The 20,057-nt window shown below is 41.1% G+C and overlaps 1 protein-coding gene across 4 annotated transcripts in view; it reads left to right on the forward strand.

Annotated features, from left to right (window-relative positions):
* The window catches only part of LOC149306417 (transformation/transcription domain-associated protein), a 129,208-nt gene that overhangs the window by 78,804 nt on the left and 30,347 nt on the right, over nt 1–20,057 (forward strand). For all 4 annotated transcript variants that reach the window (XM_089476959.1, XM_089476956.1, XM_089476957.1 and 1 more), the window contains 8 exons: nt 278–469; nt 2,835–3,030; nt 4,071–4,336; nt 6,085–6,185; nt 9,999–10,200; nt 14,082–14,246; nt 17,592–17,682; nt 19,396–19,595. In XM_089476959.1, the coding sequence (XP_089333085.1) occupies nt 278–469; nt 2,835–3,030; nt 4,071–4,336; nt 6,085–6,185; nt 9,999–10,200; nt 14,082–14,246; nt 17,592–17,682; nt 19,396–19,595 (1,413 nt within the window). The remainder of the gene's footprint in view (nt 1–277; nt 470–2,834; nt 3,031–4,070; nt 4,337–6,084; nt 6,186–9,998; nt 10,201–14,081; nt 14,247–17,591; nt 17,683–19,395; nt 19,596–20,057) is intronic.

The following is a 20,057-nucleotide window of genomic DNA, read 5'->3' on the forward strand; positions in this document are numbered from 1 at the left end:
ATTGCTGTTGCATCTGAATCTCCAGACCCTTGTCAAGTCACAGTTAGTACCATTGCTGTGCCTTTAGAATTGGCTGCTGTGAACTGGTGAAGTTCAATCCTGACTGAGCAAATGAAAAATGAAAGGAGATGAGCAGGTTTAAACTATTGCAAGAGTTCTTTACTATGGCTTACCTCCTGCAAACCTCCGTTTCTCATTCATTCTGAAAGTAGCCAGTCTTTTTCTTTGGGATGGGTATGAAACCAAACTCTTAGTGCCATCCTTTTTGTCTCTCAAGGTGGAGCTGAGTTGCCCTAAGGAGATGGCATGGAAGGTCAACATGTACCGGGGGTACTTGGCCATCTGCCACCCAGAAGAACAGCAACTGAACTTCATTGAGCGTCTGGTTGAGATGGCCAGTGGCTTGGCGATTCGGGAATGGCGACGACTTCCCCAGGTGGTTTCCCATGTCCACACGCCCCTTCTACAGGTGAGACAGAGAGAGGTCTGAGGTGCACAACTCTTCTTCTTGTGATGCATCTCTTAATATTGTGATTACAAAGCAGATGGCGTGGACTATGGTGAATGTTCTTCCCTTCCGTAAGATACCCCTGGTATCTTAGGCCCGTTACAGACCGCCCAAAAGGGGTGGTCTTGGGCCGCTGCCGGTTGCAGCGCGGAGGAGCCGCAGCAGCCAAACCGCACGACTCCTCCGCGCTGCAAAAAAGGAGTGCAGAAATCGCACTCCTTCCGGCAACCCGGAAGAGCCGCCGCAAGTGCCAAAGCGCGCACTTGCGACGGCTCTTCTGGGTTTAGACGTCCGGACGCTGCGCGTCTGTTACGTCAAGATGGCCGCGCCCGTCTGTATAGGGCGCCGCCATCTTGCCATACGGAATACGCGCGAGGGGCAAGGTGCGTCCGGAAGCGCCGCCCCTCACGCGTATTCCTGGTGGAACAACGGCGCCGCTTAGGCCCGTCTGTAAGGCGCCTATTAGTTTGGTTACTTTACCGATTTAAATGCACCACTCTCTAAAGGAGCTTGTTCCTTGGTCTGCTGTGAAGGATTATGCAAAGAGCAAAATATAAAGCCAAGTAACATGGCACTGATTTGGAATTGATAGACAAATCTGAATGGAATTTCCTTGTTCACAACAAGACCAGCTCTACTGTAAGGCAGAGTGAGGCAGCCACCTGAAGCAGCAGGTGCTGAGTGTGAAGACATCTCCTTTAATACCATTGGAGTTGTATTTTTTAAGAACCCGAAGTATACTATTGGGTGCGGGCTCAAGCACACTTAAGTCTGTGGATCATCCCCATGTTTCAGTCTTTAAATGCTCAATGCATTTTAATGATATGAACATCAAATCTGCTTCTGACTCCTGAGCCTTCTGACACCTTAAAGATTAGAGTGCATGGGAGAGAAGTAAGATAAATAATAGGCAGGGGCCTGTGTTTCCTAGTTTGGAGATTACATTTTTCAAAAGGTTTAAATTAAACAAAAAGAAAAAAGGTTTAAATCTTCCGTTTCTCAGTGAAAAGGGACCGTAGTTAAATACAGCACTTAATAATTGTTGCGCTAAGCATTTATTTAAAACAAATGCTTACTGCTTTTGTGTACATTCATGCTGAAAACCTTCCAGTAGATGCTCGTTGTCAAATTGCTGAAATAGGCAGTGAATGACAAAGTTACCAACACAGCAATGAAGCTACTCAGCAGTAATTACTTTTTTTTCTGCTATATCAGATAGTGAGTGATTAAATACCTGCTAGGAAATTAAATTTACATGATGAATGGGAGTAAGATGAAGGTGAAACTATTGTGAGAGCTGATACTGGGGTGATTATGGGCCAAGGTGGGGAAGAGAGAAAGAATATTGCTTTGCCTAATTCATTTTGTTTCCGGAGATTTGTACGGAAGCATAGGTGGACCTCTTTCCATGAGGAACAGTTATCTTAGCTGATTAATAGCTAGCTAACACATGTGTTTATCTCTCGAGAAGTGTCTTTGCAAATGGTTTAAACCAGTTTTTCCCCCCTTTTGCAAAGGGTTTAAATTCCCTCAAAGTTGGTAGGTCTGTCAGAGCTTACTTTAATTTCACTGCTGCTTTGCCCAGGTGCTATACTTGCCTGCATAGATATACCACCATACGTAGAACAACACCAACAATATCTTGACATAATGCAGATCACTTTTCCCCTCCTGTATGATTTTTATCAACTTTGTCTGAAGAAGGATCCAGTGGAGCTTTGAAAAGCTTGCAACATGTATTTTATGTATTTTGGTTGGTCCAACGAAGGTATAATTATTTGGAGATTTTGGATGTTCTGAGAAGTAGGTGAGGCTGAACAAATGTGTGAGTGGCACAATGGAGGCATAGAGGAACACGGATAGCGTTTTTAGACCAGAGTGGGCAATGTGGCCTATGGACCATTTTTGTGGCTCACAGGGGAGATAGATAGATAGATAGATAGATAGATAGATAGATAGATAGATAGCAATTTCCCCCCCAAATTTATTTGCTCCAAAATGTCCCCAAATGACCCATGAGTGTTGGTAGGGAGAGCTCCCTTCTCCCAGTATAGGCCTAAGAAAGGCCTTTAAAAAAACATCTACAGGCTATTTGGGGTCCAAAATATGAATTTTCGTTTAGGATAATTTTTTTGGCTGTCTCTGAATAGTGATGCTTGATACTTGTTCACTAGGATAAAAATAAGCTGTATGACTGTAGATGAAACAATCCAGTCAGCTTGTTGTGTCCTAGTCTTGGTGTTGTATGTGATTCAGAGAAGGTTTCTCTATGAGATGAAGAATACACACATGGTGATCTTTTTATAACCTTCATCCTCCTTCTTAGGCAGCACAACAGATCATTGAACTTCAAGAAGCCGCCCAAATAAATGCAGGGCTACAGCCGGCCAATCTTGGACGGAATAATAGTCTGCATGACATGAAGACCGTGGTGAAGACTTGGAGGAACAGGCTACCAATTGTATCAGATGACTTATCCCACTGGAGCAGCATTTTCATGTGGAGGCAACATCATTACCAAGGTGAGAACATCAATTCTGGTGTGCGATCTTCTGGCGAAACCCAATATGAATCCCCCGTTTCTGAAAGTGCAGAAGTATACATTTTTGTATGAAATTCTTGGGGGAGGCAATTGCATTGTTTTCACACAAATCTGGAGGCTTTTGCATTTGAGGCTTCCTTCTCAGGGTCTGTATCAAACGGCAACATATGTGACTTTCAGATTCAATTTTTATACGCAGGTCTGGAAAGTAAAAATCCCTGGTATCAAAACAGTTGGTGCTGGCTCACTCTTGTGACTTGACCTTTTCCTCCAGATGAGCTCTATACAAAGCTAGGGTTTAGAGTATATGAAACGTTCTTTCTAACCCAGGTAATGAGATACTGCGATGTATATTTCATAGTGTTCAGCAACCTGGACATTTAAGCATTCATAACCAAGATAGATTGGGTATTTGTGCAAGATATACACGCACAAATCTTCCAGTCAAGTTATAAGTAGATCATATTTGAAATAGTGCATTGCAAACAAATGCAGCGACAGTAAAATCAGAGCTTGAAAGTAATGTGTTAAGAAATAAAATAGTTACCTACCACAATGTTTGAGGGTTATCAGGATACAACAAAGTTGCATTTCCAAAGCAGTGTAATGAGTAAGAGTGAAGTTTATCTGTGTAACAAGTAAGAGTTTATAGCCATGTTAAATTCACTTTTAAGAGCCCTTTTACAGTTCTTTTTACTATTTTTCCCCATGCTCTTGCAATCCTAAGTGTTTCCCTTAAAAACATGATCAAAAGCAACAAGTAACACTAGCAAGTTACTTTCCCAATATTGTAACCAATAACAGCATTGGGTTTTTTTAATACTCTTTAAAGGAAAATGGGAACAATAAAGCATTCATTGGAGAGCAAAGGCAGTCTGGGAACCATATGTGCATACCACTTGTGTTACATCCCATAAGAAAAGATGGCTGTAAATTTAATAACCAAATAACAAGAATATGTAAATAAATTGTACCATCCTGCATTAAGTAAAATGTTTTGCCCCCTTTCGGTCTTCCTAGCCATTGTAGGTGCATATGACAACAGCTCGCAACATGATCCCAGTTCCAACAATGCCATGCTGGGGGTTCATGCTTCAGCCTCGGCCATTATCCAGTATGGAAAGATCGCCCGGAAACAAGGGCTGGTGAATGTGGCACTTGATATCTTGAGTCGTATTCACACGATCCCAACAGTACCGATTGTGGATTGCTTCCAGAAGATTCGGCAGCAGGTCAAATGCTACCTTCAGCTGGCTGGAGTCCTGGGCAAAAATGAATGCATGCAGGTAGAGTTCCTATGATACTTAAATTATTGCTTTCTTTTGCAGGTTTTACTTCCTTTTCTGGCTGGTTATAACTTTATTGTGTGTGCAGAGCTTGGAAGTTATCTTTTGGGCCACAACTCCCAGAATCCGTAGTCACTGTTTTGGCTGTGGATTTCTGGCTGTAGTTTTTTTTCCAAGCTTTCGGTGTGAGGTTACAGCTTTCTTGGAATGTTATTATTTTCCTTTTATGTTGTTGAGCTGCTCTAGAAGTTTTAGAAGCAGAAATACAGCACAGTGCAAGGCACACATTTTTAAAATAACAGTCAGCACTCAGTCATTTTTGTTATTAGGTTCAATCAAAATGTCATGAAAGTGTGGGCTTTTGAGTTCTCCAGTATCATTGGTGGGATCACATATTCCCTCATTCCGGGGCTAGATAGTAGAAAAACATCAGAGGAAGGGAGAAAAAATCATTGAGAGAGAACCATGGCCTGTTACAGACTGGCAAAATAAAGCTGCTTCGGGTCTCTTTGGAGGTATGCTGTTTAAATGATGCATGCACCCTAAGAATCCGGAAGCTGCACCAAAGCTGCCCTCCAGTGCTTAGGAATGGAGTGTGGCTTTGGCGCGACCTCTGGACTCTTAGGACCCAGGCATCATTTAAACAGTATACCTCCAAAGAGACCCGAAGCAGCTTTATTTTGGCAGTCTGTAACAGGCCTAACTGTGCAATTTGGGATGAATGGTGTGGGGTCAGCTGTTAACTGAAAAAATGGGTTCCAGTTCAACTAATAGACCCAACTTAAGTAGACTGATGGAATCAATTGTTGAATGATGGATCAACACAAGTGTAAATCACTTTTATTCAGTGAGCCTACTTTGACACTGTGACTCAGGCCATAGTTTGTTTTGGGTGCATATGTTGACATCAACTCTGGTAGCATTCAACCACTTTCTATTTGCTTTGCTTTTGGAAGGATTTAAAATCTGATTTAAAACTTGAGAAGCATGTGTGTTCCATTTATCTTGATGCTTCATTGTTTTATTCTTTACCTTTGTATGTTGATTTCTTAAAAGTCTGAAATTTAGCCACTTCGTGTGACCATGGATCTGCAGCAAAACTAAACCCCAAGATAGGTATTCTGTACAGAGACAATAAATACAACAGAATATAAATAATAAATACAAATATATCTCAGTTAACAGTGAAGATCCTTTTTACACCTTGGGCAAGTTACACTCTCTCAGAGGAAGGCAAGGGCAAACCCCATCTAAACAAATCTTGTCAAGAAAACCCCATGATAGGTTCACTATAAGTTGGAAATTATTTGAAGGCACACACCAACAACAAACATATGGGACTTTTTGTCCTTTTGCATAGAGGCCTCTTGCCTTTAGCCAAAGTGTTTGAAATCCTGGCCCCAAGTTCTAAAGACACAGATGCTGGCGAAACGTCAGGAATAAACTCTTCCAGAACATGGCCATGTAGCCTGAAAACCACACAAAAAACTATAGTCCTTAAAGTGTGTAAGAGACTTCTAAGGGAGTAAGCCCAGTGTGGATTTTAGTGGAAGTTATGGATTTCATATTCCAAGCGGAAATAAATTCTCTTTGGAACAGTCTGCAGCTCTTTGGCATTTGCCAGCATACAAAAGGGATTGAATCCTTTTAGAAACGTTGCTTTTTATTTGCTTTCATTTTTTAGTAACTCTTTATCTGGGGATGATGAATATTTTACCAATCTCGCTGTGTAACAATCTGTTTAACAGGGCCTTGAGGTTATTGAATCAACAAACCTGAAGTATTTTACCAAGGAGATGACTGCCGAGTTCTACGCACTGAAGGGGATGTTTTTAGCTCAGATTAACAAGTACGTATGCGCTGGTTAAGATGGCGGGCGCACATCTGGGAACATGTATAAAGAACGCACAGTGATTCAGAGGCTAAATAAACAACATGCCTCCACAAACCCACAATAGGCATGTATACAAAGAGACAGATTCTGTGTGGGTAGTTATAATAATACTTGCCATCTACATCCTGCATAGCACTGTAGGAATACTGACTTGTACTGCCCACTTCTTTGCTTAGTTTTCAAGTGGGAATAATAATAATAATAATAATAATAATAATAATAATAATAATAATACCCAAGTACTTGAGATGTTGATCTTGAGGAATAATTAATTTTCCCACTCCAGACTTGCAGAGAGTTAGCATGCAAATGCCAGAACCCGCTAAACAGAAGTTCTTCCCCATCTCTTTAAGTACAGTACTCTACTTCCAGCCCTATAAACTGTTATAGTTGTAAGTTGAATGGGGTATTCTCCCAATGTTTTGGATCGTTGTTCCTGTCCTGTAATTGAGCCTTTCATGCTCAGTTATTCTGAATGTTTTACTTCAAAAATAATGAGACGGAATCAGATTGCTATAGGTTGCTTTTGGGTCAAGGAACTTGAATGCCTTACCATTTTGCAGAGCAAGTCACAGGAGCGATCCTATACATTGGGTGGGCAACTTGATAAGTCCAGGAGCCAGTTCCTTCCCAGCTAGGCTGCCTGTGCCAAAATGCCCTGGATATTAAACTGAGTCATAGCTGTTTTCAAGCCCTCATTCAAATTAGGTGTCTTTTTAGTTAAACCAAGGTATGCACACCTGTGCAATTCATTTTCTGGAGAATCATTCTTCGTGAAACACATTTTTACAGACTGTTTTTACTATTTGGGGGTGGCGGCGTAGGGAGTGTGCGTGACCCATGGGAATAGGTGTAGACCGCCCACCTTGGCTATGTATGTTTAGTTTAAAGTTTTGTTGAATTAATTGGACTTACACAAGCAGAACTGTAGAATGAAAATACTGTAGACTATTGGGTTGGGACCTATATATGGATTGCAGCCTACCTTTACAGTTTGTAAAGGAGAAAAGTAGAACAAAGAGACTAGGAGGAAGAAGGACCTGAGAGATGGACAGGTATGGATGTGTCTACAAATCTATCTTGATTCTGTGCTAGTCTAGGAGTTCCCCCTACCCACAATCTGTAGTTAGATTAGGATGATAAGAATTCTCTGTTCATCTCTTTTGCTCCTGCAGAACTATAATTCCCATGGCCTCCATAGAGAAGGAATAAGTTAAACTAGGATACTAGCAGTGGAAATATGCCATAAAAGAGAGAGTGTACAAAAATGGGTATAATGAGTTGAGGACCATAGCCTGAATTTAAGAAAAGACTGGCTCATGTATTGGAGGCTAGGCCTAAATACCCCGAAGGAACCAGATCCTGACTGATCTTGAAATCTAAGCAAGGTCAGCCATGGTTAGTACTTAAATGGGAGACCCAAATACCAGATGATGTAGGCTATATTTCAGAAGGAACTGGTAAGACTCCCTCTGAGTATTCTTTGCATAAGAAAACCCAGTGAAATTTATGGGATTGCCATAAATTGACAGGCAATTCGAAGGTACATGCAGATGCGTGTGCACACACACACCACAGAGCCTTGAGTGTCCGAAATGATTGAAAACTAATGGATAAAAATGTTCTTGGTAGGATGTGCCTGCAGATCTTTCAGAGCTTCAGAAATGTCGAGTCAGCTCAGAACAATGCAGGCAAACTAACAGTTACATAAGTGCGTCTAGTTGAATCAAACAAGTATGCAAGGCACACTGTACCAAAGGGAGATACGAAAAGTTGGTGCATGTGACCTGGGTAGACCATTTTTTCCTTTGACAAAGGATTATGGGGTTTTGCACCAAGGCAGGAACTGATTATTTTGGTCTAGTGTGAGAGTCCACAGATCTACTGTTGCAAAATCAAGACCAGCAAGTGACAGCTTTTGAGTCACAGTTCTGAGCACTGAACTGACAGGTCTGTTCCCATCAGAAGCAACCTATAGGGCATGGCTCAAATAGAGAGTACCAGAGTCCTGAATTTAAGCTTATTTTCTACGGAAGCCATGCCTGGAACAATATCACAACTTCTCCCTCGGTAGCTTTCTTTAAAAACCACACAGAAGAGAAAGCTTAACTGGGAGTAGAGGCTTTTCTTAGGTTAGTTTGCCTTCTTTAATAGCTGGCTGCTCTCACAGAAATGGAGTTATGGTTCTTGTGTTGTTGTTTTCGTAAGGTCAGGAATTAAAATGTACACACCAGCTGCGGATTGAATTTGGGTGCTTTTCAGAATGCCTCTCGTTTGAATGTGAGACAACATGTGCCGTTTTACAGAGCATTCAGTGCCGCTTGGGCTGTGGCCGCTTCGGAAGCCAAAAAGAAAAGGGAAAAAAGGGAATTCAATCTGGTGTCGAAATGTATTCTGCCGAGCTTCACAAACACTTAACAGTAGATGGGATCACTTTCCTCTTCAGAGAAAATCTAGAGAGAATTTTAAATAGGGGAAAGGTAATTAATTTAGCAGAGGAGTACAACGTTATCCTTTTAACAGCCGCAAGTCTACCTTCAGAAGTTTTCTCTTTGCGAAGACCGGTGGGTTAAATAATTCACACTGCCTATCTGCTCTTAAGGATTTGGGTAGGAATAGAGCCTTCAGGCATCAGCTTTAGCTGTCCTCTTGTCAAAAAATAATAATATGCATCTTGTAAAATTGATGCTCCTTTTGCACATTCTTAGAAGGGGTGCCGAAAATGGATTGAGCTGTGCCCCTTCCCTAGCTATTGGCTGAACGAAGACGGAAAGGTCACCTATGCAGTGGACCGATTGTGCGTTGGAAGAAAAGGAAGCTACCAAAGGTGTCATTGATAGATAACCCACGAAAAAAGGGGGAGATGGGAAGTCTGAAGACAAATCCCATTGTTAGCAGGAGAAAGCAGTATTACGGCCTGCCATTTATCAGCTCTTCCCTTCGGTAATAAGTTGCAGTACTGTGCCAATCTAGGACGCAGAAAGCTGTTAGCAAAAAAGAGAGAGAGGAAAAAAGTGCCTGAGTAATATCCAAGCTAATTAGCTGTTTAATAAGCTCTTTGACAGATAAGGTTATTTTCCATTTGCCATGTTTTTCTCTGGGCCCCATCAATTTTTTTATTGCCGCGTGCTGTAATTGTGGGCTGTGCGTTCCAAGCTTAAGTAAAACCGAGACTGGCGCCTGATGCTGCTCCGATACGAAGGGGACAGAGTGCACCAGGGTTTCGTGCTTGCAGATTCTCCGTTGAAGATCTGCGTTAGACTTCCGGCCAGAGTTAGGAAAGAAGAACTGAAATTTGTTCTGTGTATGGTTTTAGTATTTATTTAGACTGGTTAAATGCTACCCTTTGGTCACAGATTTTAAGGCAGTATACACAATTCATTAAAATGATGACCAGGTTAAAATATGAGTGCAACAATGAATGAGGGCAAAATACCATACAATGTGTTAGGTATTTAAAATTAACAAGTGCTTTATTAAATAAGTCATCAGTAGGTACAAAAACACCCATCAGTCTGGATGCGAATCATACCACAGTGAGGAAGGGGGTACAGAGGTTAGAAAGTTACTTTTTTCGTCTTCAGTCCCATTTTGGGAGAAAGGCAGGATATAAATCAAATAAATAAATAGTAAAAAATAAACTACAACATCCAGCATTTCCAGCCAAGTGTTTGGATTTGGAGTTCTGCTGTTCCACTGCATTCTCTTTGCTTTGTGATACTCATTAAAGGGTGGCAAAATTTCTGTCCCTTTGCATCCTTCCTTCAGATCTGAAGAAGCAAACAAAGCCTTTTCAGCAGCTGTACAGATGCATGATGTTCTAGTGAAGGCCTGGGCCATGTGGGGAGATTACCTGGAGAATATCTTTGTGAAGGAGCGCCAGCTGCATCTAGGAGTGTCAGCTATCACTTGTTACCTGCATGCCTGCCGCCATCAAAATGAAAGCAAGTCTAGGAAGTATTTAGCAAAGGTGAGTATTATGAGTGCATGCATATATGGTAGGGTGTGTGTATGTATGTATGTATAGCTTTATGTGAAAAGCTGTTGCACTTATGCCTGACATCCAGATTATACCATTGGATGTGGGTTGTTGTGACAAGAACACAGACACACTGTGCATTTCATACATTTTTAAACATAAGCTTGAGGCTTCAGCAAATCTTGCTAAGCATAAGCATTAAATTCCAGGCAGGTTGTCAGGGCCTCTTGCTTTCTAGCAGAGTTTGCTAAAGTTCAAGGAAAATAGAACATCATTCTTCATTCTGAGATAAGTCACCCTCAAAGACAGGTGCACCACAGACGTTGTCAGCTTTTGCAACCCCTTTTAATTCTGTCTGTCATGACAAAGAAATGGTTCTTGAATGCTTGCTCTTCAGTTTGTCATTAGCCAAAGTTGACTTAGGTTGGGAGATGGAGATTACCAGTCAACTAACCATTCGCAATAAAAGCAGAATGAAATAGGATCCATGAACTTGAATGTTTTGGACTACAGCTCCCATAATTACCAGCTATTTCTCATGCTGTCAGGCTGGAAGGAGTGACAGTCCAAAAAATATAGAGGGTAGCAGTTCATTTCCCATTGATTTAAACCCTTTGAAAATCACTTTTTGCCCTCCCTAATGACTGAATTCTTGCTGTAAAGAGCGATGGATCTGTATACTCAGGCAGATGCAAAACTGGAGCCAGCTGTTTATTCAGATCACAAATTTCCATTCCTTTATGTATTCAGCTGAAAGCTTTCAAACAGGAATGTTGATGACTCTGGTATAAAAGCTCTTCAGTAGAAGCTGCCTGAAATCTATTTGGATCCTTCTTGTACTTCTAGAACTATAAGATGTCATGTAAATCTTGCAAACAGACTTGTTTAGGTTACATTCAGACTTAACAACTGATAGTGGAGACATAGCTCTAACTGTGTAGCTCAGTGGTGCATCTTGCAGCTCTCTAGATATTTTTGGATGGTAGCTCCCATTATCCTCTAGCTGTGTTGGCTAGGTTTGTTGGAAGTTGCGGTCTAACTGCTGGAGACTCACAGTTGGTCCACCCCTGAAGTAAAATGTGCACTATTGAGGGATTGAGAGTGACCTTGCTTAATAGACCTCTTACCCTTTCCCTCCACCACTCCCTTCTCCTTCTGTGTCATGTCTTTTTAGATTGTAAGCCCGAGGGCAGGGAACCTCTAACTAAAAAGATTGCATGTACAGCGCTGTGTAAATTTACAGCGCTTCATAAATAAAGGATAATAATAATAATAATAATAATAATAATAATAATAGCTGCATTCTGGGCATTGTATTGGAACATGGCATATCTCAGAACCAATTGGGCTACTCATGCTGAAGGAAGGGACTTCGTTTTCTCTTTCTGCTAATTATGATCGAGCAGTTGGATTTCTTGGTCTATTCTAAATACTTTTGTATGACAATGATTACTAAAGCAGATCCAGCAAGATTTCCTGTTCTATCTTGAAATTAAAAGTTAATAATAGATTACAGAAGTGAGTACCTGAACTCTGGTTGAATTTCCTGCTTAATCCAGAGGATTCAAAAATGGACTTTCCCCCCTAATCCTTGACAAATGGATAACCTTTTCTCCTGCAGTTCAAGATCAGAGTTCTTTTGGCAAGCCACTAACCAATTTCCAGTGGGGCTCCTATGCTTTTCAGTGTTACGTTCATTTAAAATCTGAAATGTTGTGAAACATGAACCCGTTGGTATGTAAAATGAGGAAAGCCAAGTTTTCACCATGTTAAATGCATCCATATGTCTTTGTTCACATCTTTGGGAAGACATAATTCAGCATGTTTGGCTAGGGAGCTGATTTGAAGTCTCCAGCTGTTGTAAATTATATCTAATTGTGGCAGCTTAGTGTTTACAAAACATTAATATTTGGTAAAGCTGTAAAAATAATTTTACACCTGCCACCTGTAACGTATCTCAGAAGCTACTCATTGGTTGGAATGATGATCCCTAGGAACATTAGACATAATGGGCATATATTTATGATTCAGGAGAGCCAACCAAGTGTAGTGATTTGAGTGTTAGACTAAATTTCTGGGGGATCAGGGTCCAAGTTCCCAATTGGCCATGGAAACCCACTGGGTGACTTTGGACAAGTCATGTTCTCTCAGCTTCGGAGGAAGGCAAAGGCACACTCCCCTCTGAGTAAATCTTCCCATGAAAACTTTGTTATGGGTTCACGTTAGGGTTGCCATAGTTTGGAAACAACTTGAAAAACAACCACAACTTATAACTCTTCATAGACCAGATTTACATACAATTTGATTGGAAGAAGATATTAAGCATGGATGTGAAGCATGGCCCTGCAGATGTCGAGCTACAACTCCATCGTCCTTCACCATGAGATGTACTGTCTAGGACTGAGGCAACTTTGCAGTCCAGTGACTTCACGAGTGTTACATGTTCCTCATGCCTGCAGGAGAGATCAGGAGAGGTTCTGTTGATTCCTATAGGATAAGATGACATCTAGATGGCCTTTGGAGTTCAGTTCTGTCATTCTTTGAACTATGGGTTGATTTCTATTGCCTGTACAATGAGGAGAGCAACTATGGAGGAGCTTTAATAAATTAATAATAAATTGTTTATTTATAAACCGCTTTTCCCAGGATCATAGCTGCTCCATTTTTTGTGCCTACAATCAGACCACCATTATTTTTCTTAAAAACTAGCAATGACCAATTTTTAAGGCAATGGGGAAAAAAAAGAGACAAATTTGAACCCAAAAGCATTCTGCGGGTGCAGGAGGAAGGATAGTCTTTAAATGGAGAACTGTATTCTCTGGCTCCTAGGATAGCTGTTTTGACCTGGAGGGGGAAAATAGCATCAGAGGGTACATTCTGGGCCTTAGTGAACTGCATTGGTCCCATACCACTTTGCAAAATACAGTCTAGAGGTGTGTATGCCCTGTACATTTACTACGATTGCTATCGCTGTTTACCCAGCTGCCGAAGTCTTCCTCTGAAATGCTGTGGTAGCACCAAAAGCTAACTCTTTTCATCTCTGTCTCCTAACATTAAAACAAGACTTATGTAGCTCGCTTGGCTAAATTCAGAGGCTAACGGTGTTCCTGGAAACCTTCAAGTGCGTCCAGCCTTTATGCTTTGTTTCTGGAGAAAAGAGTGCTGCTGGCAGTGCTGCTGGCTTTGGAAGGAAAGTGTGCAAACTATTGCAAGTTTGATTGAATGTTCAAAGACAGAAACAAAGGTTCATTTTTAAGCGATCATGATTTTGGTAACAGGTGTCCTTGGTAGGTTCCAGCAGAATTTGGCTCCCGGACTGAAGAAGTTGCCCAGCTCAGTATGGTTAAAGAATGTGGACAAATCTCTTAAATGAATGCTTAATGTGGAAATTTGGAAAAGGAAGGCAACTGCCTCTTCTCCTTTGACAACATTTCTTCTGCCTTTGAGGGCAGGGGTATAACTCATGATAAATAAATTGCTGTCCCAATAAGGACTCTGCCCCAGCAAATGAAATTTCCCTTCAATCCCCAAATTTCTAGTGTTGGAGAGCGTGAGAGAGTCAAAGCTGTTCACACCTAGATGTCTTCTCTATTTGCTATGTTCACATTTCTTTGCTCACTTTGCCTGCCTGTTTTCCTTGGATGCCTGCCTAAACTGTATTTCTAAAGTCACTACAATGCTAGAAATGTGGGTTCTAAAGGAAAATTTCATTTGGAGGGCAGAATGCTTATTGAGAGAAGGCAGTGCCCTCATTTTGCTCCCTTCCAATAGCTGTGCCCCATGAAGAGCATCTTGAAACGTGGCAATTGCTTCCTCTATGACATCTGTGAATGCTACACTGACAAAATGGATTCTGTTTGCCTTTTTTCTAGGTTCTTTGGCTGCTAAGCTTTGATGATGACAAGAATACTCTGGCAGATGCTGTTGACAAATACTGTATTGGTGTCCCGCCGATCCAGTGGCTGGCTTGGATTCCACAGCTGTTAACCTGTTTGGTTGGGTCAGAGGGCAAACTTCTCTTGAACCTTATTAGTCAGGTATGGATGGAGGCTTTGTGATGCAGGGGTAACATCTGGGTTGTTGTTTCTTGTGTGTTTCTAGTGGTATAACCTTTGTTTGGAACATAAATGGGAAACAATGTACTCCAGAGATTGCAACACACATTCTCCTATGTGATGTTGAGTGGATTTAGTGATGACAAATGGGCAAAGAATGCCATTCTTCTGGAAGGGAGATATATTTTTAACAAAGAAATCATAGTTTATTTTTTTACCTTGAAAGATAGAATCATAGAGTTTGAAGAGACTGCAAGGGCCATGAAGTTTTTAGTTCTATCACACATGAAGTAACTTTTGCAGACATCTTTGTCAAGAGCTACACAAAACAATGCAAGATGCAGGTATAAAGTAAGACAGGGAAAGGCAATATTTGTCCCTTCAGATGCCATTGGATCACTGTTCCCATCATCATTTACTGTTGACTATATGGGCTAGATCTGATGCATGTTGTAGTCCAACAATAACTACAGGGCCGCAACTTGTCTACCTCGATAAAAGGTTGAGTTGAGTCAACTGCTGTTCATCTACTGCAGTCACAATGGTCATCTTCCTGAACTGTAAATCTAATTTAATATAATCCTGGTCTGCTATTCATTTGTTGCCTTCACTGAAAACATACATGATTGAGTCTGAGGAGCAGGGACTGAAAAAGTCAAGTAATTTTCCAAAAGGGAGATTAAATATTTGACAGTTTGAAGGCACTATTGGTTCACTCTCATGCCAAAGAGCCCTTCTCCTTATGCTGTAATCTCATTGCTCAATTAAGACCAGATTGAAAAAGTAACATTTTTGAACTCCCAGAATCCTTCAGCCAGCATGGGCACTGGCCATATGGGATGAGCAATCTTGGAAGTTGTAGTCTAGGCAAGTAATGTCACTTTGCTCTGATTTACACGTCATGCTAAATCTGCCTTTTCTAAACTGGTACTCTTAGATACACTGGACATACTGGTTGGGGATGATGGAAATTGCCGTGCAGCACAGCTGGAGCATATTAGGTGGCCCTTTAAAAGACTGTGCTAAATTATGGTTAAAGAAACTAAGGTCCCATACAGACAGGCCAAAATAAAGCTGCTTTGGGTCACTTTGGAGATATGCTGTTTAAATGATGCATGCGTCCTAAGAGTTTGGAAGCCACGCCAAAGCCATGATCCAGTCCTTTGGTGCAGCTTCCGGACTCTTAGGACGCATGCATAATTTAAACAGCATACCTCCAAAGTGATGTGAAGCAGCTTTATTTTGGCCTGTCTGTATGGGGCCTAAAGGTTTTTTTGTCCTGGCATCTGAATTGGTGAGCTATAGTTGAAGAATCAAAATCAGAAGCATGTGAATTGGCTCTGTGAACTGTGGTCTGTGTTGCTGTGATTTGGGCATGATGCTTGAATGAGCAGACCATGGTTCTACTTCTAAAGGCAGATGGATTGTGGGAATAGCAGTAAACGTTTTGAAAGCAAAACATTGATAAAATGGAAAACAAAATCAGACAGGCAACTCTTTATATACTGGCTTACCTGTAGTATGCTTGGAAATTCACTGTGTGCACTATGTTCCCAACTGTGCTTCATGCAACATATGATACAGCTGACATGTATGGTCATGATAAAGCAGTAACTGTCAACTTATGTTACTTGGAATTCTACTATTGCAATCTAGAGAATATTAGTCAATAATGCTGTATTGGAACAAGTGGGACCATTTAACCATGGCCAGCTGCAGATTAATCTATTTTGAGGCCTAAACCCTGGTTTACAAAAAACAACTTAGCTAATATCTCTATTTCAGTGTGTGAAAGAAGGGGAAAACCAAAAGCCTTCTTATGATGAGATGGCTGTAAATGTAGTTACTGTACACTTTATCCAGTTTTCAAGTGGCCTGTTATGAATAATTTGTTGCAAAGCTTTTAAGTGATATTTTAGCTCTTTGAAGTGCAGGCATGGTGCATGTCTTTTTGGTGGGGAAAAAATAAGGATGATAAGGAAAACTTATTCCCATAGCTCATCACCTGTCTTGCTTCACAGAATCAGATATATTGCTTTTCTCATTTAATGAGCACCAAAAATGATAGATTTAAAGGGGGGAAAATGGCTCCTTAATGTGTGTTCAGCATTTTTGTTTCTGGAGGAGTCAAGAAACCTCTGCCTGGTAAAAATGGTATCCCTCTCCATTAAGTGGCTATTTTTCACCCTTAGTGTTGCAATTTTGTGGAGTAAGGTTACGCTCTAATGGGCCCAGCTAACATGAAGCACTAGGTTCACTGGGAATTGCGGTCTTATTTAAAGACTAACTGGTGTCTTTTTTGTGTCTCTCCCTCCTTTTATCTGCATCAGTAAGATCTTTCACTGTTCTGCATGCGCTCTCATTATGCAGATGCTTAGCTTACAAAGTAATATGATAGAATCCTTGTTGGCTTCCCCTTACAACAATACAGGGGAAATGCAGCCGTTCAGAGTTATTCTATGCCAGATCAGATTATGCCCTTATCTGGATCCAACCTCTCCATGATATGGAGGTAGGAAAGAATTGAGGGCATTCATTCCCTCCATGCCTGCTCTGCGCTTATCTCTTCCTTCTCTATGTGATGGGTGGGTGGTAGAACATTATATATAGGGGATGCACTCATAGAAATCTCTAAAGCTAAAATTTGCATTCAGCATTCCAAATAAAATCTGGGAAACGGCCTGCAATCTGGGCCAATGTGTGTTGGATTTGATGTTTTGTCTGCCTTCAAAGAGATGATATCCATGCATGTTTTATTCATTTCTTTAAAAAAAGATTCTAACCTGCCCAATATCAGCAGATCTCATGGCAGTGTATAGTGACTGCAGTCATTTTAAAAGCAATCTAGATGTTTAGCATAAATGCCTTGATGGCATCGGAGCACAATCTGACCTTGTGTGTGTTGGATTTGATTGGGTGTGCACTTACATTAATCTCAGAACGCCTACATCTAGGATATGCATTCAACGTTCCAAATAATGTCTGGGAAATGGCCTGAATGTATTCAGGAAGGAGCCAGCATGGTATAGCAATTTGAGTGTTGGACTAGGACTCTGAGAGGCCAGGGTTTGGATCCCCAGTCAACCATAAAAGCCCACTGGGTGACCTTGGGCAAGTCACACTCTCTCAGCCTCAGCAAACCTCTTCTGAATAAATCTTGCCAAGACATCTCTGGGATGAGATTATCATAAATCAGAGTCATTTTGAAGACACCTAACAACAACAACAGCAGCAGCAGCAGGTTTAGGAATACGTCACTTGGCAGGTTTGTTGGCTTGCAGTAGTTCTCACTGGGCTTTGTGCATGTTTTTTCGAATCATCAAACAGGTTGGTCGAGTCTATCCCCAAGCAGTCTACTTTCCTATTCGAACCCTTTATTTGACACTGAAGATAGAACAACGGGAACGCTACAAAAGTGGTAAGCAAGAAACTTCTGCAGTATCGTACTTGGGGCACCCCATTCCCAGACCAGGGAGAGCTGAGTTGACTTGGCCTCCAAGTGCTAGCTAGTGGGTGAACAGGTGAAGAACTGAGTTGGTCTCCTAAGAGTTGGCCAACGTGGCCAGCAGGCAGATTCTTTCTTGCAAGTTTTACAAGTGTTGCTCAAAAAACCTCTTTAATTATCTATTAATAGAATCAACTAGACCTCAGTTAAGGCATAGTGTTGTTTTGATGCTGATTCCAGTTTAATACTTAACAGTGAGATTGCATTATGGATTGTTGTACTGCAGTGGACAACCATACTGGGATGATAATTGAGGACTTCAGTGTCACTCCTTTGTTAATTCCAGTAGTGAAGGGGTGGAAAAAGCATGTACCATATTTCTTGTAAGGTCCGCAGGAACCCCCAAATTTCCCCCAAGTGCACCTCTAGAGAGTTTCAGATGTCAATTTTGGCAACCACCCCCCATTTTAGACTTGGGAAGGACTTTTTTCCAGTAGGAATTGGCCTGGAAGTTGACTTATATACCTCTACTGGGCCTCAAAGGTCCATCAACATCCAAAAACATGGTGAAATTGTCTTAACACCCATTAAGAGGCAAAAATAAACCCTCAATTTTTTCACAGGGGTGACAAGGAAAATTTCAGTGTGGTCCCCAAACCTACGACAGTTGCACCTCAAATATGTTTCCCTTTACCTCAAAACATATTGAGGAGGACAGTGATGATAATAAACTCCAAATGATTAACGTAGCTTTGTTGTAATTTCCCTGTTGACATTAAAATAGCTATTATATTCAAATGCAAATTTCACCATGTTGGATCATTTGGACCCCTAATAACCTGAGGTATGCAATATTTTCACTTCCCTTGCTTCCATTAACATTAAAACATACACCAAAATGGAAAAGGATTGCAGTACCATAAAACTGTTGTAGTCTCATATTGTAGGAGAACATACCAAATGGGTACTGGTATAGATTAGGCATAAAGGTGCTATGTAAATGTTCCTATAGGAGGTTTGAATCTGTGATCACACTTGCATTGCAGAATTAAAACCAAATCACTTATATGTGCTGGGATTTAAGAGATTAAACATAAAATACAGCTTAGTTTTGTTGTAGAGGATGGAGGACAAGCTCCTGTGCTCCACTCTTCTTTGCACACTGGATAGCATTGTCCTTCTGCTTGAACCAATTACGCTATTACTGTATTCTCTATGGGCTGTCCTTCAGGGAAATGACGGCTTCCTTGTGGTTAATGTAGATTTTTAAGCCTAGTCATGTCATGGGATTTTATGAATGGAAAGGCTACTTCGAATGTTCATTTTGGAAAGGCATTTAGCCGTTCATGGTACACCGGTTTTATGGTAAACATCAGACTGTTAGAGAGGAAGTTGAGGGCTATAAAACTAGTTATGTTTTCCAGCTTGGGTCCTCTATGAAATATTTTCTTTGTCAGTTTTATTGAAGTGGAAACAAGAAGTGCTTATTTGTAGCAAAAAAATATTAAACAAATTCCCATAAATGATTCTGTTAATAATGTGCCTGTAATGTGTAACGGGATGGCAATTTCTTTTCTAACTTAGAATGAAATTGCAGCTTATTTTTCAAGCCATGGAATGCTTTGTACTATTAAATTTCTTTTCCTCCTCTTGATACTCTCTCTCTGCCTTTGCCACCCTGATAAGATTCTGGGCAGCAGCAGCCAAGTTCTGTTGGAAACCAGTCTCACTCTGCTTCGGATCCTGGGCCCATCCGAGCGACTGCGCCAATGTGGCGTTGCAGCCGAATTATGCACATGCAGCGGGAATTGCATCCAACGCTTCTCTCCTCTCTTGAGGGGATTGTCGATCAGATGGTCTGGTTCAGAGAAAATTGGCATGAGGAGGTATCTTTCTTTCTTTTAATGGGAATTCTTTAAAAATTAAAAATCCATATATACACTATCAACGGCCTGCTTTCCAATCCCCTGACAGATATTGATGATTTCCTGTTATGCCTTGCATTTGTTTCATATTGGTGTATCCTTCACCCATAAATTCAGTGGAGCATGGGATACCTTTGTGGAGAGACCTGTTATAAGATTATTGCCCTAGAGCGTGTAGCCTGGAAGGTTGACTCCTTGCCTAAAACCTTTTCCCCCCTCCTTATTCTTAGTCTTTTTCTCTTCCATGCGCCCTTGGGACCAATTTTCTGGTCTTCCTTTCCAGCTAAACATTTTTATATTGCAGAAATTGGAGGGTGTCATCCTCCCCATGTTATTAAACTGTAATTCCCATAATCCTTCACTATTGGCGATGTTGAATAATGGTCACCAGAGCTGCGCTCCAACAATATCTGGAGAGATACA

Source organism: Sceloporus occidentalis, unplaced genomic scaffold, assembly GCF_023333645.1.
Source record: "Sceloporus occidentalis isolate IW3139 unplaced genomic scaffold, rSceOcc1.0.p SCAF_10, whole genome shotgun sequence".
In the NCBI taxonomy this organism is placed as follows: domain Eukaryota; kingdom Metazoa; phylum Chordata; class Lepidosauria; order Squamata; family Phrynosomatidae; genus Sceloporus; species Sceloporus occidentalis.